The sequence below is a fragment of the Pelophylax lessonae genome (genome assembly GCF_965119305.1).
Source record: "Pelophylax lessonae genome assembly, chromosome: 3".
Lineage (NCBI taxonomy): Eukaryota > Metazoa > Chordata > Amphibia > Anura > Ranidae > Pelophylax > Pelophylax lessonae.
Window position 1 is genome coordinate 321,307,236 of NC_138770.1, and position 18,243 is coordinate 321,325,478.

The following is an 18,243-nucleotide window of genomic DNA, read 5'->3' on the forward strand; positions in this document are numbered from 1 at the left end:
TATACAAATCTCTGGATTTTCATGAACTGGCTGTAATATCTGATTCGGAGTGGCGTATTTTTATATTGTATATTGTTCTCTTTAATATGTATCATAGCTGTGGTAGACATACCTCCATCCTTTTTGCATTTCAGTGCTGCAGGACCTTCTGGTCTTCACTTTAGATAAGCGTGATATTATAATCTTTGTCCTAGGTGATTTTAATAATGTCCTAAATCCTGCCCTAGACAGACATCCCGCCAAATGTAGGTTCCTCACTACGAGGCAGCCGCTGCTACGATTTATGGAAGAGGTAAAATGGGTGGATGTATGGAAAGAAAAGTGCCCTGTAACTGTCCAATTCTGTTATTCTAAGACATATGGGTCACTGTCCCGTATAGATCTTTTTCTCAGGTCAACTTTATCCATTGGGCTGGTTACGAAAATACTGTATGCTTCTCAGGGGTGTGTAACCACTTGCCTTTGATATGCTGGTTTACAGCTAGTTAAAACATAAAATAATTATACTGGCGCAAAGAAAATTGGTGCTGATCCCTGTAAGCAGTGGGTGGCACATATAGTCATTCATAAAATTATGTGTAGTCATATAGCATGACAAGTCCGATGCGGCGGGGGAGAAAACAAATGCATCAAAAACCATAAAGCTATGACAAGTCTTATATCATTTTGCTGATGGATGCTGGCACGAATGACGGCTGCTCTATGTCAAGCAAGAAGGGGTTTGTTTGATAACTGGAGGAAAACAAAAAAGCGCCATCTGAGTGCAGCATCAATATTTATTAGGGCAGAAAGAACATAGTTACTCACACTATATACGGAGTGTGCTTCCGGCTCAAAATGTCAATCCAGATGTATATGTATCTCGATCCAGATGTATGTATCCCCTGTTGGAAGGAGGGCTTCAGGATGGCCTCGGCGGTTCCAGCTCCTTGGACTTGACCGATGGATATCAGTCTCGCCGCGGCTCTGCAAACTGTTCAGCGGCTTCTCCTGTGTCGACTTCCGGGCACAGGGGAGGTTGTCAGGCCTGAAGAAGGAGAATGCTCCGAGAACGCGTCACCTTGACAACCTCCCCTGCACCCGGAAGTCGACACAGGAGAAGCCGCCGAACAGTTTGCAGAGCCGCGGCGAGACTGATATCCATTGGTCACGTCCAAGGAGCTGGAACCGCCGAGGCCATCCTGAAGCCCTCCTTCCAACAGGGGATACATACATCTATATCGAGATACATATACATCTGGATTAACATTTTGAGCCAGAAGCACACTCCGTAAATAGTGTGAGTAACTATGTTCTTTCTGACCTAATAAACATTGATGCTGCACTCAGATGGCGCTTTTTTGTTTTCCTCTGGATTACAGCTAGACCTATCCTGATCCTTCCTAGATGCGTGCCGTTGAAATGCCTTTTGGCTGAAACTGATACCTGAGAGCGCTGGGATTGGACAAAACGTGGTTAGCTTCTTTGAGGATAACATGCTCTATACTGATAACCTGCTGAAGTGGGACGCTTTTAAATGCTATATACGTTGAGTCTTCATATCCACATTTAATAGTATAAGGACAGAATCTTCTCTCTCCGCATGTCCAGGAAAGGGAGAGGGTGTAAATTTCACAACCCACAGACGAGGCCCAGTCAGCTTGGCTTGCTGCACAGGACTCCAAAGGTCGAAAAAAAATAGGGTTTTTTTCCAAGGTAACCTTTTATGAAGAGGGGGAACAGACTGGTCATCTGCTTGCAAAAATAGTTAATGTACGCCAAGCGACTTCGGTGATTGGTGCACTAAAGCTTCCTACAGGGGGCTATGCCAATTCCCTGGAAACAGTTATGGCAGAGCTAGTGCAATTCTACCCAGATCCTTATGCTTCAAGGTCTCCTATAACCCAGAGGCCCTATCAAGTTAATTACAGTCTATCAATATACCCACCCTGTCAGATGCTCATAGAAATAGTCTGGATGCTCTTCTTATGTTAGAGGAGATCCGGGAGGCGACCAGCTCTTTTCCCAACTCCAAAGCACCTGGGGGTGATGGGCTTCCAATGGAGGTATTCCAACAACAAGCTGATATCCTTTTACCTAAGCTTTTAAAAGTATTCAATGAGGCCAATGAGCATGGACGGTTACCGCCTTCCATGATCAGGGTGAGTATTATTTTGCTTTTGAAGCCTGATAAGCCAGCAATGGAGTCTAATTCCTATAGACCTATTTCCTTTTTACAAGCTGACATAAAAATTTTGGCTAAAGTAATTGCTGATATCGTTCATGCAGACCAAGCTGGCTTCTTGCTTAACAAATCCACTGCTTTCAACTTCAGACGAATTTATATAAATATGCAAACACCAGCTGATAACTGAGGGGCAAGAGCACTTTTGTCGCTGGACGCATTTAAAGCCTTTGATAGCGTGAAGTGGTGTTATATTTGTGGGCAGTGCTGGAAATATTTGGCTTCGGAGAACAATTTATTGCATGGGTCAGTTTATTGTATCATATTTCCCAGGCTGTTATCCGGGAGGGAGACAGGACCTCACAGGTATTTTCACTCGGTAGGGGTGCCCTCTCTCCCCCCTCCAATTTTCCCTTTCAAAAGAACCCCCGGTGGCTAAAATTAGTACCAGCTTTCTAGTTGAGGGCTTAAAATATGGTGCCCTCCATGAAAAGATCATGTTGTATGCAGACAACATGCTGCTTTTGATGGGAAACACAGGCCCCTCACTGAATTTGGCATTTTTTCAGGCTTGACTATTAACTGGACCAAGTCAGCCCTGTTGGATGGAGCTCTTGATCCCCAATTATCTTCTTTCTGCCTAGTGCCTATATTGGGGCAATTCAGATATTTTGGAATCATAGTCTCGGCTGAGATTGTGGACTATTGCCATTTGAACATCTTTCCCCTGCTGTCATGGTTTAGGGATAAGAGTCCAGGAACATACAGAGGATGCATCTCTTAAATTATTTTTTACTTCTTTAGTTAGTTACATGTGAAATATTTTATATGACACAGAAGAGGGACAGACATCTTTCTCTCCCTTTTAGCAGAACTGAAACATACTGGGTTTGAATCATGTAGGAGCATTTAGCATGAACTGGTATTTCACTTTTCTCTTTAACAGCTTAGCATGCTCTGCATAGAAACATTTTGGAACTACACTGTATTAAAAATGTAACTAAATGTGCATTTTTCCAACAAATAATGAAAATAATTATTGTACATTTCAAAAACAATGCTCAAACCATTATAATTTAAAGTAGCTTAAAGTATTTTTCAATTTTTTCAGCCAAATTGGGATAACACCTACTTTATTTTGTTCCATGTCCCTATTCACATAGTAGAACTTAAAAAATATTTAAAAAATTCAGCATATCTTTTTAATTGATTTATTCTGGACCCTCCAGTAAGGAAAAATCCTAATAGTTGATTTTGTTCATGAGGGGGCTGAATAGATGTGCTTGCCATATTAAATCCCATCTGTAATGTGCAGACAGATCTTTATTATGAATTGTAATGAGAACAAGCTTAGGACAGACGCACTCTGACATTGTTCAAAAGTCAGCCATGACACCTTTTCTTGAGAAACATCTTAAAGGTAATGAATAAAAAAAAAACAAAAAACTTTTAGTTGTGCTGTTGAAATGGGAACATATAACACATAGTGCAGTCAAATTTGACAGCAAAAGTGGAAATGCACTTTACTATAAATTACAATTAAAATTAAGAGAGTACATACAGTAACTTTTTATTTTATTCTCTTGTGACAGTCAACCCTCTTTAACGTCTTCCATCCTCTGAAGGCAAGCAGGCCTACTGATACTTCATTTCCCTCAGGTCTTAGTGCACAATGCTAGAATTTCTGGTCAAACAACACAAAGGAAAATTAACAAAAAAAAGGTATATGTAGTCTTGAGGCTGGTAAGCAGGGACCCTACTGTAGGAGAGCATCTGTGTGACAATTCAGGGCCAGGGCAGGTGGGCAAGCATGATCCAGTAAACATTTCTGAAGGTCATAGGTGGCAGTGGGCAAGTGTAACCCAAAAGACAGTTTTGAGCTCTGGGTGAGCAGAAGGTATGCATAATCCATTGACCAGTGCAAGATTAAGGCTGACAACAATCCAAAAAAAGTAGTTAGTAATCTGAATAAGGGTCAGCACAGTAGAATCCAAGGCAGGTGGACTAACAGGAGTACAAATAGGGAGCCAGGAAGCTGTGGAATGTTTTGGGCTTGAGATGCTCATATACAGTGCAACAGCAGCATGGCAGATCAGGAGGGAGAAGGCAAGGCAACATGAGCTATCCATTGAACTTCAGAGGTAAGGTGATGAAAAAAACCCAGTAATGAAGTGATGAAATGATGTGGTCAAAAGTTTAAATAGGATGTACACCAGGTGATAATCCTGTGCATATAGGTGGCCCCTTACTGCAGTAAAAATCAAGTGACAACTTTATCTCTCATGGTGGCAGTGAATTAAGCCAGTGACACTTAATGGTAGCAATAACTTCTTACCAGATGGTAGAGAGGATGGAGCTTTAAACTGGTGGACAGATAGCCTGTGGCCGAAGATGCATAAACTGGACTCCCAATAAATAGCTCTCCAAAACCTATCCGCTCCTTGTGCACGTGCATCTCATTTGAATCAGTGGCAGGTAAACCAACCTAGGCCAACTAAAAAGTTGGTTTACCACCAGTTTAAAGCTCCAACCTCCCTACTATCTGGTAAGAAGTTATTGCTACTATTGGGTGTCACTGGCTTAATTCACTGCCACCGTGAGAGATAAGTTGTCACTTGATTTTACTGTGGTAAGGGGCCACCTAAATGCACAGGATTATCACCTGGTGTACATCCTATTTGAACTTTTGACCACATCACTTCATTACTGTTTTTTTTACATCACCTTTCCTCTGAAGTTGAAGGAGTCACTGTTTTCATTCATTTGAGAGACTTTATTTTGTCACTAATTTTATTTGGTGATTTGCATTTGAATATTTATTTCACTTGTATTTTGTTCACATCATGTTTGTTTATTCATGTAATTTTTAAGCGCACTATCTTTTTCATTCACATATCCGATTTATCATTTCTAGTGCTGCCTCTACCTTTGTTTATGGTTAGCACACCCTTTTTTCCTTTATTTATATATGGTCTAACCATTGTCTAGAAGCTGGGGTGCTGTCAGAGGGGGCGCATCCCTGCTACCCAATCAGGGCAGGGTGCATTTCCAATCTGGAGGACAGAGTGGCCAGTGGCCGCAGGGGAATAGGGAGAGAGCTTACATACATATTTTCTAACATGTTCATTATCTGTAAAATGTACCACTATTTTTATAAATATAGTTTAACAATTGCAACATCCTCCTTAGGTAGCAGGAAAGAAAATCATTTGATCAGTTAGTGTTGATGGGGAAATCCCTCCTGCGGAGCAATTGTGCCCTCTGCTGGGGGTAACGCTTTAGCCACTGGTAATTATCACATAAAAAAATCCAACAGGCTGGCCGAGCCAATCAGTCTGCCCATATATGGTTCAAATCTCAGCCAATCCTGGTTGAACCGCCTGAGATTTGAACAGTCTATGGCCAGCGTTAAGGTGTACTATTGTGAAATCTGAATTTTATACTTCTCCATACAGCTATTTTTTAACTCTGTGCAGGGGAGATGGGAAAATGAGATTAGGGGATCAGTAAATCCTTTGTTTACCTTAGACTGTGGCTGTCTCCCCAGCACCTTAGTAACAGATCTAACTCGGGTAACTAAATAGAAAGTGGTCTTGAGCTCATTGTTTGCTGTAACCTTGAAGTAATATTATAATCCTTGGGTACAAGGGGGAGGAGTTGCAAACATGTGTTTTAGATACGCAGAAATATATGAAAACGATTTCAGTAAATACATACAGTATTTTGTGTGTGTGTATTGTGAGCCACTGGCAGGATTGTGGACATAGAGTTTGTGTTACCTAGGTGTTACCTAGGTTTCTCACCTACATATGGAGAGGGACTCTAGGTTTGTGTTTGATATGGAGAAAACAAACATTTTAGGTTCTGTGTCCAGGAACCCAGAGGCTTTGTAGAGCCTTGAGTGGGATAATGCCTCTATTACTAGGTCCACATCTTACTTGTTATCCAACCTCTTGTCTCAGCTGTCCACTGGCCATTATATATGAGCTGCTTGAGTCTCAAGGCTCTCTTTCTTCTATTCTCTCTGCTGTGAGAGCCTTATGCTGGGTGAAAAGCCTAACTGCTGAAAGAATGCAAAAAAAGAGCTGCCTGTTCATTATGGGGAACCCGTTGGAGCTTCCTGTTAGTCAGAAACTGACCTAAATTTGGTTAGTGGCTTGGATGAATATATGTTTTGATCGTTTTATACAATTGACTTGCTGTCCTCTTCCACTGAACCTGTGTTTGCTGCAATAGTGAAAAAAAGTGCAGGACAAACATTCTTGGCATGTTCTTGGGTGTCCCCATCTTATGTTTTATCACTGCTATCACGAGTCATGTCTTTCCCCCTTAATACGAGGGTCTTTAAAAGGTTTCTCCACTTTTTTAAACGCTATAATATGCAGAAACATTTTGAAGACCCCTCGTATATATGTATTTAGCATATATATATATATATGACATATATTACAAATTATGTATTTTTATCAGCTGCCTTAGGTTGCATTATTAATGAAAAATCTTATGGATAAAAAGATTTGTTTAAGATTTAGCTGCCTCAGTAAACAATTACCACTGTGCAATTATAACATATACACTCATTACATGTTTTAAAACAACCATGTGTTTCAGTTTAAAGATGTGCACTTGCAGGTGCTAATAAATATTTTATAGCGTAGTTGAATTTTAGTACAATTTAAGGAAGTCATCATTGTGCTAGCAAAATGAATACAGGTTAATGCAAGTAAAAATTTGCTATCTAAACTACAGTGTTGTTTTATTTAACACATATACAAGTCAGGAAAGAGAGACTGTCTAGCAAAATATTATCTAACAAATATAATTTAATTCTTCGACAGCGCAACATAGAGAGCAAATGGGAGGGAGGCAGTGGACTTTATCTGGACTTCCAAAAGGCATTTGACACCATACAGGAATATTAACAAATATGGCTTTGAGGGATATATACTGAAATGGATAGAAAACTTTCTTGGAGGAAGAAGTCCGAAGGTCAGTATGAATATTGTGACTGTGGGTCACAAATGCTGAGTGTTTTTGTGAAAAAATGTTTTTAAATGATAGTTGCATTATTAATACAACTCTCAAGATTTAGTCCAACTCTTCTCTGTAGCAGATTTATGAACAGAACCATGTACCATAAATTTCTGTGAAGTTTAATGCATGTTCAAAGCTAGCTGTAAAAAAATATTGGGCTACCTTAGACAGAAGTAATGAGCTAAAGACAGACACACATTTTTCTGGATGACCAGGACTGACACATGCACTGACATCTAAAATGGGTGTGCCAGAGGAGAGGATTTCTGCACTGGCCAGGCCAAGCAATATAAACTTGGCTTTTATTTTGTGGTACGTGGTTCTTATAATATGTTGTGGAAGTAAAAAGAGGAACTGAATCCAAAAGGTTTTGTTAAAAATGCACCTATCCTTTAATTTAACACAATCTAAACACTTGCTGTACTCAAGAGAGTAAAAAATAAATAAAAATAATAATCCGTAATATTTACTGGGAGGAAATAAAAAATGTGAATCTCAAGCATACCATATTTGAGAGAAAGGCAGTATTTCTTAAATTGCATCTTTTATTGTTTACATTGGTACAAATTCATTTACAAATCACATTTAACATTTAACATTTTTTATGCATTCAATACATTTTTTTGGAATAAGGCATGGCTGATAATGAGATATTTATATAAAATATATATATAACACTGTAGAGGTATATAAAATTAAAAGAAATAGATAACTTGTGTTTAGTGAAATAATAAGTTATACTGTGTCATAATGTATTTATAACGTCTAAAACCTCAACATGTAGGTAGATACAGTTAAAAGCCATGTATGGTGACTGACTGTTATAAAGAGTGAATGTACAAATTCCACTAATGTACAAATGTAATCATTTTGAATCAAGGTCATTTAAAAGCTTGAATCAAGGAAACTGAATAGCAACAAATCTGTTGTATAGATTTTTTACAAAAATAATTAATTCTAAATGCAAATATTGAATAAAATAATAAAACATGGCAATGTGGACTTAAAGTCCATTCACACTGCCGCGACTTGTCAGGCGACTTGTCAGCCTGACAAGTCGCGGTCCTCCCGCTCCCACTGTGTAGTACAGGAGCCATTCTAATAGGAGCGACACAAGTTGCTCGGACTTAGAAGAAGGGTCCTGTACTACTTCAGGGCGACCTGGAGGCGACTTGCATTGACTTCCATTATGTGAAGTCCGTGCAAGTCGAGCTGCACGCGACTTCACAGGTCGCCCCCGAAGTCGGAGCGACCTAATGTGAATGGGGGCTTAAACTTACAAACCAACTATTTTGATTATTCTAGTAAAAACAAAATTATTTTAGATTAGTGTAACATTTTTAATAGTGTAATTGTTCAGAGCACAGATGCAAGTACTTTTTTTGTTTTACAGAAAGAATTATGTAGACAGTGAAGAAAGCTTATTTTGTAATACATTGCACAGCACACTTTGTTTTACATACATAATTCAGCCATAAAAAGTAGAAAGCTTTTATGTTTAATTATATGCTTGTATTCCTGAATGAAATAATGAGAGTGTGTGTTGTTGTGCCTAATGCCCTTAGTAGTGTCAGTAAAATTATTTTGTTGTAAACTGCAAACAAAGTCTAAAATCTTCCTCTTTAGTGTCCTTGGTAAATAGTGTACTGTGAAAAAAAAAGTCGCAACTGAATGGCTCAATCGCAAAATCACAATATCGCAATATAGTCCCATAAACTAAAAAAAATCTTAAAAATGCAACATGTATATGCAATTCATAAGTGAATCCATATTATTACCAATAACTAGTGCAAACAAAGTCTGAAACCTTCCTCCTTAGTGTCCTTTATAAATAGTATTGGTGAATACACAAATATAAGTGGATCATATATCGATATCTCAAATTCAAACCCTGGTTCCCAGGTATACTCTAAAACAGTGCAATGCAGATCAGTTCATAGCTAGAAAAAGTGTTCCTGATTGCCATCAAACCAGATCAGTGCAGCCAGCAACATTTTTTCTGATCACCTCATCAGCCCCACTGTCACTAAACCAGTGTATGCCAACAACTTTGTTCCTGATTGTCACTATACCAATCCCAGTGTCTCAATACCAGTGAGAGTCGGCAGCAGTGTCCCTGATTGCTGCCACACTGGTCCTCAGGCCAACAGGCCAGTGTAGGCAATAACAGTGTTCCTGATCATCTCCACTCTAGTGCAGTGTTGCCTCTGCCTGCTGTCTTTACTGACTCTGGCTTGATTTATTTACCACGTTTCTGCTGCCTGGATCAATTCTTTGCCTGTTTGCTGACCAAGCCTGAACATGCACATTCAACTGACTATGTTCATGCGAGACAAAAGACCTAGCCATCCCCCATGGACAACTGCACTTCTAGAATCAGAGAAACTCTTTTGTTTTTCCATTTTCAGCCTCCTGTACTTCCTGGCCAGTTACACTGCATTCCTGGGGACAACCATGTTCCAGTATTCTAGGGTTGCTTGGCTTATAGGAATGGGAACTGCTATAGGTGATGTTACACTAAGCTATATTCCCTGACCACTCATACAGAGGCAGCCATTACAGTACATTGGTTTGATAAAATTGGTTAAATTGTATGATACACAAGATACAATGTCTGGTACATAATCAGTCCAAACACTGAAAAAGTCTCAAACAGGAAGTATCCCCATACTCTGGAGGAGTAGCATAATGTGTTTTGGGGTGTCATTTCTGAGTATGCCCATGCTGTGTGTGAGAAATATCTTAATAAAATGATAACTTTGTGTAAAAAAAGAATTGTCATTTTCTTTCTGCATTATTCAAATACTTGTAGCAAAAAAATGAGGTCTTCAAAAGACTCACTATGCCTCTTAAAAATACTTAGGAGTGTTTATTCTCTGTTTGTACTATTCTGGTGCTCCAGGGCCTCCAAAAATCTGATTGATTTTTAGGAAATTAGATGTGTAATTTATGCTCCTAGAAAGCCAGCTTGGATTTTGGGCCTCTCTATGTAGTTAGCCTGTGATAAAGGCTCACACATGTGGTAGTGACACGTTCAGGAGGAGCAGAAGAATGTGCTTTGGAGTAAACGTTGAAAACGCTGTGTAAAAAAAAAAAAAAACAATATATATATATATATATATATATATATATATATATATATATATATATATATATATATATATATATATATGAAGTCTTCAAAAGACTCACCATGCCTCTTTGGGGTGTTTCTTTTCCAAAATGTGGCCTCTAGGGCCTCCAAAAATGTCATAGGTAGTCAGGAAATTAGATGCGTAATTATGCCCCTGAAGTGCTTCTTGGATTTGAAACTTCTCTATGTGGCTAGGCTGTGAAAAAGTCCCACGCATAGTATCACAACACTCAGCAGGAGTAGATGAATGTGTTTTGGAGAATATCTGTAAGTATTCCTATGCTGTGTGTGAGAAATAACTTGTTAAAATGACAACTTTGTGAAAAAATAATTATCTTCTATCTTCATATTCCAAAAAATTTTTACACAAATTTACAACTTCCAAAAAACTCACCAGGCCTCTTACTGGATACCCTGAACTGTCTCCTTTCCAAAAAAAGGGTCATTTGGGGGATATTTGTATTGTCCTGACATTTTAGGGACTCATATATATATATATATACAGGGAGTGCAGAATTATTAGGCAAATGAGTATTTTTGAGGATTAATTTTATTATTGAACAACAACCATGTTCTCAATGAACCCAAAAAACTCATTAATATCAAAGCTGACTATTTTTGGAAATAGTTTTTAGTTCGTTTTTAGTTTTAGCTATTTTAGGGGGGTATCTGTGTGTGCAGGTGACTATTACTGTGCATAATTATTAGGCAACTTAACAAAAATCAAATATACAGTATACCCATTTCAATTATTTATTTTTACCAGTGAAACCAATATAACATCTCAACATTCACAAATATACATTTCTGACATTCAAAAACAAAAACAAATCAGTGACCAATATAGCCACCTTTCTTTGCAAGGACACTCAAAAGCCTGCCATCCATGGATTCTGTCAGTGTTTTGATCTGTTCACCATCAACATTGCGTGCAGCAGCAACCACAGCCTCCCAGACACTGTTCAGAGAGGTGTACTGTTTTCCCTCCTTGTAAATCTCACATTTGATGATGGACCACAGGTTCTCAATGGGTTCAGATCAGGTGAACAAGGAGGCCATGTCATTAGCTTTTCTTCTTTTATACCCTTTCTTGCCAGCGACGCTGTGGAGTACTTGGACGCGTGTCATGGAGCATTGCCCTGCATGAAAATCATGTTTTTCTTGAAGGATGCAGACTTCTTCCTGTACCACTGCTTGAAGAAGGTGTCTTCCAGAAACTGGCAGTAGGACTGGGAGTTGAGCTTGACTCCATCCTCAACCCAAAAAGGCCCCACAAGCTCATCTTTGATGATACCAGCCCAAACCAGTACTCCACCTCCACCTTGCTGGCGACTGAGTCGGACTGGAGCTCTCTGCCCTTTACTAATCCAGCCACGGGCCCATCCATCTGGCCCATCAAGACTCACTCTCATTTCATCAGTCCATAAAACCTTTGAAAAATCAGTCTTGAGATATTTCTTGGCCCAGTCTTGACGTTTCAGCTTGTGTGTCTTGTTCACTGGTGGTCGTCTTTCAGCCTTTCTTACCTTGGCCATGTCTCTGAGTATTGCACACCTTGTGCTTTTGGGCACTCCAGTGATGTTGCAGCTCTGAAATATGGCCAAACTGGTGGCAAGTGGCATCTTGGCAGCTGCACGCTTGACTTTTCTCAGTTCATGGGCTGTTATTTTGCGCCTTGGTTTTTCCACACGCTTCTTGCGACCCTGTTGACTATTTTGAATGAAATGCTTGATTGTTCGATGATCACGCTTCAGAAGCTTTGCAATTTTAAGAGTGCTGCATCCCTCTGCAAGATATCTCACTATTTTTGACTTTTCTGAGCCTGTCAAGTCCTTCTTTTGACCCATTTTGCCCAAGGAAAGGAAGTTGCCTAATAATTATGCACACCTGATATAGGGTGTTGATGTCATTAGACCACACCCCTTCTCATTACAGAGATGCACATCACCTAATATGCTTAATTGGTAGTAGGCTTTCGAGCCTATACAGCTTGGAGTAAGACAACATGCATAAAGAGGATGATGTGGTCAAAATACTCATTTGCCTAATAATTCTGCACTCCCTGTATATATATAGTTTGTAGACTCTATAACTTTCACACAGACTAAAAAATATGCACTGATTTGGGTTTAGGTTTACCACAGAATTGTAGCAGAATACATTTGGCCTAAATTTATGAAGAAAGATTATTTATTTGCAAAATTTTATACTAAGAACTAAGAAAAACACTTTTTTTTTTCTAAATATTTATTATATCTTTCTTATATAGAAAAAAATAAAGAACCCAATGATGGTTATATACGACCAAAAGAAAGCTCTATCTGTCTCCAAAAATAATAATTTGGGTACAGTGTTGCATGACTGAGTAATTGTCATTTAAAGTGTGACAGCACTGAAAACCCGAGAAATGGCCTGGGCAGGTATGGGGTGAAACAGTCCAAATCTTGAAGCAGTTAAACAACCACTCTAAATGAGGAATGAGAACTGTGGAGTACTTCTGGTAAAATATGCCAGAACTAGGCCTGGGCACCCCCCTCATCTGTGTATTTAGCAGTTTGCTTTGCAGACAGGGTGGGTGTCTGCTTAAAGTAGAACTATAGCCAAACGTTTTTTTTTTTTTTCATTTTGGATAGAATAAGGGAGGTTTATAACCCCTGTTAGACTTTTTTTTTTTTTTTTTTGCCAGTTGAGTCCCATTGCAGAGCTTTCCATTCACTTCTTGCCCCATAGCCAAACAGGAAGTGAGAGGAAATCCCTGCAAATTAACAGTATTTCCTGGGGACCCCAGCTCATTAGAACTTGCATTCCCATTGGAAGATTTCCCATTTATTACTTTTCTGGGGGAAACCCCAAAATGTGGGATTTTCTTTCACTTTCATAATAATGGTAAACAGAACAGATAGTGGGGTGAATCTCCTTAACGGTTAACAGGGGCACTGACAGCAATAAAAACTGACAAGCAATGTAATCCCTCTCTCAAAACTAAAAAAAAGGTTGACATTAGTTACAGTTTAAGTTATTTAAAAAAAAAAGCCTTTTGAAAGGAGAACAGTAAACAGTAAATCTTCAACATCACTAAATCTCACTCCAAAGCTCCTAAAACTAATAGACAGGGCAGCAGCACCTTAAATCTCACACTGCAGATATATAGGGCTATAGACATAGGAGTGCCTAGGCATGCTTATATACCAGGGTTTACTTTTTTAAAGAAGCACACATGAATGGAACAAAAGGGGATTAGACTAGGGCCTCACAAGCAAACTTTATAAGATGGCCTGATATAGAGGTTACAGATCTCCTTAAGTATCTTTATTTTAGCCATGTGACTCTAATTTTTAAATCTTATTGGGTTCAACTAAAAATAATGGTCATTCTTTTTTTTTTTTTTTTCTACTAAGCATTATTATCCTGGTTTGTTCGCTTTGCTAATTGAAACTATTGTAAAGGATGTGCATATTGTAATCATAAGGCTGTCTTTTTAATGTGCAGAACTACAAAGTACCCTGTTTTGATGCATAACGGTATTAATCTATACCAGGGTTTTTCAACCAGGGAACCATAGGGTTCCTCCACAGGTTGCTAGGGGTTCCTTGAGCAATGAGCAATTTCTGCCTCTCAGATAAGTTCCCACTGACACTAATAATCTTTTTAGCTAACTGTAAGGGTGTAATTCTTCCCCATGGCCACAAGTGTAAGGAGCATTTTTCCCACTGACCATCACACAAATTTATCTGGAGTTGTAGATATAGTAATTTGTAACAGGGGTTCCCTAAGACTGGAAAGTTATTTTAAAGGTTGAGAAAGGCTGATCTATACATTATGGCTTACAGTATAGGTTAATAGCATTAGTTAAAATAAAGTGGTTCTAAAGGCAGAAGATTTTTTTTTATCTTAATGCATTCTATGCATTGAGCTAAAAAAAAAAACCTTTTGTGTGCAGTAGCCCTCCTCAACCTTCCCAATACTTACCTAAACTCCATCTCGATCCAGTGATGTTGTACGAGAACCTCGTCTGTCTGGAGACTCTCCCTCCTCATTGGCTGAGACAGCAGTGGGTGCCATTGTCAATCAAAGTCAGTGAGCCTATCAGGAGAGAGGGGGGGCAGGGCCGAGTTGCAGCTCTGTGTCTGAAAGGACACACAGAGCAGCAGCTCCGCTTGGGTGCCCCATAGCAAGCTGCTTGAGGAGCAGCTTGGTCAGCAGGAGGGAGAGGCCAGGAGTTCTGATGAGGACCCGGAAAGAGGAGGAACTGGGCAAAACCACTGCACAGAGCAGGTAAGTTTAATAAAAGTCACAAATACAATTTGTCTGAGTACATGCAAAGTTTTCTAAATAGTTTAAAAGCTTATTATACAGTGTGTAATGTCTGTTTTCATTGATCTTGGTACAGTAGTTATGTTTGAGGCCACTAACAGATATCTGTAAAATCAAGCATAGTCTACTGAAATATTATCTGGAGTCAATGACTATTGACTACTGAACGCAAACTAGCTATCCAGCAATTCTAAGTTTTTTTCAGATGAATGTATGCATCTTTCTGCTCACAGACCATTTAGAGAGGTACGGCCCAATATGGGACATGCTGGATTTTCCCTGATAGCAGTGTTTTTAGAAGTATGATATTGAATAGCATGACTAAAATGGAACAAGAGAGGAATAAAAATTATTCAGCCTCTTCTGCTTGATTGCATTTACACACTACCACCTGGTGACTGGCATTATAAAAAAAAATGATGTGGAAATTGGGTGAAAGTGGAAGGTAACATTTATAATTCATTATGTTAAGAAAAGCATGCAGGATTAAAAAAAAAAAAAAAAAGTGACACAAACATGGATTATTTTATGGAATGTATGATAGCTACATATAGATAACTGTATTCGCACGATTAGACATTAACATTTGAGTCAGCATTTAAAAATCATTAACAGTCATTATAACTGTCACTGAATGCTATTTCACACATTATTCTGTAGACATTGCTATTAACTTTTAAAATGAGCAGTATTTAGTACAACAGCTAAATTATGAAAATCTGAACTATTAAGGAAGGCCTAAGATCTGAGATGAAAGCAAAATCATATTACATATAATAGATATTGCTGCAAGTGAGCAATGTAGACTGATTAACAAGCATCATAATAAAAAGATATTTAATGATAACAAATTAACATTTATCAAACTCTTAGGCTACATTCACACCTGAGCGTAGCGTTTTTCGCGCGTTTTTTACCGCGATTTTACCGCGATTTTTGCGGCGTTTTTTACCGCGATTTTACCGCGATTTTTACCGCGATTTTTGTGCAGGCGTTTTTAGATTCAATAGAGATCAATGGAAAACGCCTGTAATCTGCCCAAAAAGAAGCTCATGTACTTTTTTGAGCGTTGGGCGTTTTGTATACAGCTTCAAAACGCTCAGATGTGAACAGGGGCCATTGAAATGAATAGGATTTGTCTTGTTGGGCGTTTTGAGAGCTGATCCTAGAGCAGAAAAACGCCCCAAAAACGCCCCAAAACGCCTACATGTGAACGGAGCCTTAGATCGTCTTATGCATCTGCCAGTCTGTAAATATAATCTGCAGTGTGAAACAACTGCCATCACTTCTGTTCTTTGTTAATATAGCTGATGCAACAATAGATGTACAATATTTAGAGATAAAGTATGTTTTTTTTTTTTTTTTTTATTCCTGCCATATTAATGAAGAGGCCAAAGACCAGAAAAATTATCTAAACAGGCATAATAAATTCTCTAGTAACTGAATGGTGGTACTTACCTTTACTCCATTAATTCACCATTCATGAGTTCCCTTGACTGTTTGAACATCTTCTCCTGGTCTTCTTCCCAGTTTTGTATCTTCAGCAGCCTTGATTGGCTAAGCTGGGATGATGAAATACATATGCGTGTGAGTTTTTCCACCCTGGCATTGAGGCTCAGTGTACATTCAAAAGAAGTTTGCAAGCGGGCTGGTAAGAATATTTTATTGAAGAAGAGACTATGGGGTTGACCTACTACTAGGCTGTTATAGCTGATACAGCAATAGATGTACAATATTTAAAGATGAAGTTTGTTTAATTTGATCAAATTAAAATGCAATTCCAAAATTCAAGTTATAAACTGTAAAGTCCTCAACAATACCTCCTCATATTTGCTTTGAAATTCCCAAACATACATTTTGTTTGGAACCTCTGCTTACTATCAACAGAAAAATAGATTTTAAACAAAAGTAGAGTTTGCATGTAAGGGGGGTAGGCATTTGCACATGCCTAGGGCAACTAGACTTTCAAATGCAGCAATGCATATAACTTTGATTCAAACATCTGTCTCCTACTAGTTGATTTCCCTTGTTTCTCTCATCACTACATGCTTATCAACAATACAGCTAGTACTGCTATATTTCCTTTGTTTTATTCTATCTATTCCCCTTGGGTTAATAAATCTCATGGTCAGAATACCTATTTTTAGAATTGTTTTAGTTCGACAATATCCTTACTTTGTAGAGGTATTGCAGAAAATACTAGAATACTGCATGTAATTCAAATGCTGTATGTAATTTGGAAAAGAAATGTTGTTTTTCTTTTTTCGTAAAACAATAGAATGTATGCGTTCCAGAAATAGATATCAATGAGTAAGACTACAATGACAGCTAACTGACAACAACCAATCAGATTTCCGTGTTCATAAATTAAGTATTATCAAAACAATATAAAATGATTTTTGATGGATTGCTATTGGTTAACAGTTTTTTACACATTGATTCCAGTCATGTAAACGAAGAAGCCAGAGACCAGAACAATGATCTAAATAGGGATAATCAATTCTTCAGTAACGAAATACAAAAATGCCCAGGAACTATGTTAAAAGATCCACTTCTCTTCCCATAACCAATTTTCCTATACTTTCCTAACTAGTTCACTTCTTCGAATGTACATGGTACATCCAAAGAGTTAAGGGTAAAGCACAAGCTGATGGCTGCCATAGCCATCCCCTGTGTGGTTCCCGGGCTCTGCCACTCTTACCAGGAGTCCAGGACCACATAAGAGTGCTTCAAAATAACAGACAAGAGGAGCCTGAGAAATAACCATTCCCTGATCTCCTCTGCCCAGAATGAGCTGTACTAGCTAAGAAAGGACGGCTCTGAAACCAGAAGTGACAGAATCTCACAAGCAGGAAATTATGTTTCTGAAGGAGGCCTTCTGTACATATTCTGTGTACAGAACAGCTCCAGGTAGCCATATTGCATTACATTTTACAGAAAATTACAGCACTGCAGATTGAAAAGGAGAAGTCATTTTTTAATAACATTTAATTACAATATGACTTTTGTTGCAATTGCATATGCAATTATATATATATATATATTTTTATTTGCTATTTTTCCCCCCACAAAAGTGGAGTTACCTTTTAAGAAAAACAATATATTCTAATTTGTGTTGCCTCTCAGTATTTAAATATATATATTATGTGAATAGACCACATAAAAAACTTGTCAACAAGTTCAAATGAATATTACATGTATAAAGAATTCACACTCACATGTAATATTAAAGTGCAACGTGAATAAATAATTAAAAATCAAAATCAATAGTGCATATAACTAAACATTCATCATAAATACCATATGTAACCAGAATTGTATATATAATAAAAGTCAGAAAGGACAAAACTCAAAAGTCCAAAGTGTGTGATATGTCTAACAACTGTACTGTAGTGCAAAGTCTCCTCCAATTCGCATGCCCCCACCAACCATATGTGTACAGACCTTCAGGCAAATAAACCCTCACCATCTCTGGTAAATTAAACACTCACCAGATAGCACTATTGGAAGCGCATGTAGCAACACACTTTGAAGAATAGGGGTACCTCTCCTCTCCATAGCCAACTGTGACACTTTATATAACCGCCTGGAATTGCCT

The 18,243-nt window shown here is 38.3% G+C and overlaps 1 protein-coding gene across 8 annotated transcripts in view; it reads left to right on the top strand.

The window, feature by feature from the left end:
- DLGAP2 (DLG associated protein 2) overlaps positions 1 to 18,243 on the top strand; it is a 1,392,398-nt gene that overhangs the window by 974,402 nt on the left and 399,753 nt on the right. For 2 of the 8 annotated variants that reach the window (XM_082249551.1, XM_082249552.1), the window contains one exon: positions 7,003 to 7,153. The exons of the other annotated variants lie outside the window; for them this stretch is intronic. In XM_082249551.1, the coding sequence (XP_082105677.1) occupies positions 7,117 to 7,153 (37 nt within the window). In that variant the 5' untranslated portion in view covers positions 7,003 to 7,116. The remainder of the gene's footprint in view (positions 1 to 7,002; positions 7,154 to 18,243) is intronic. 8 annotated transcript variants of the gene reach the window in all.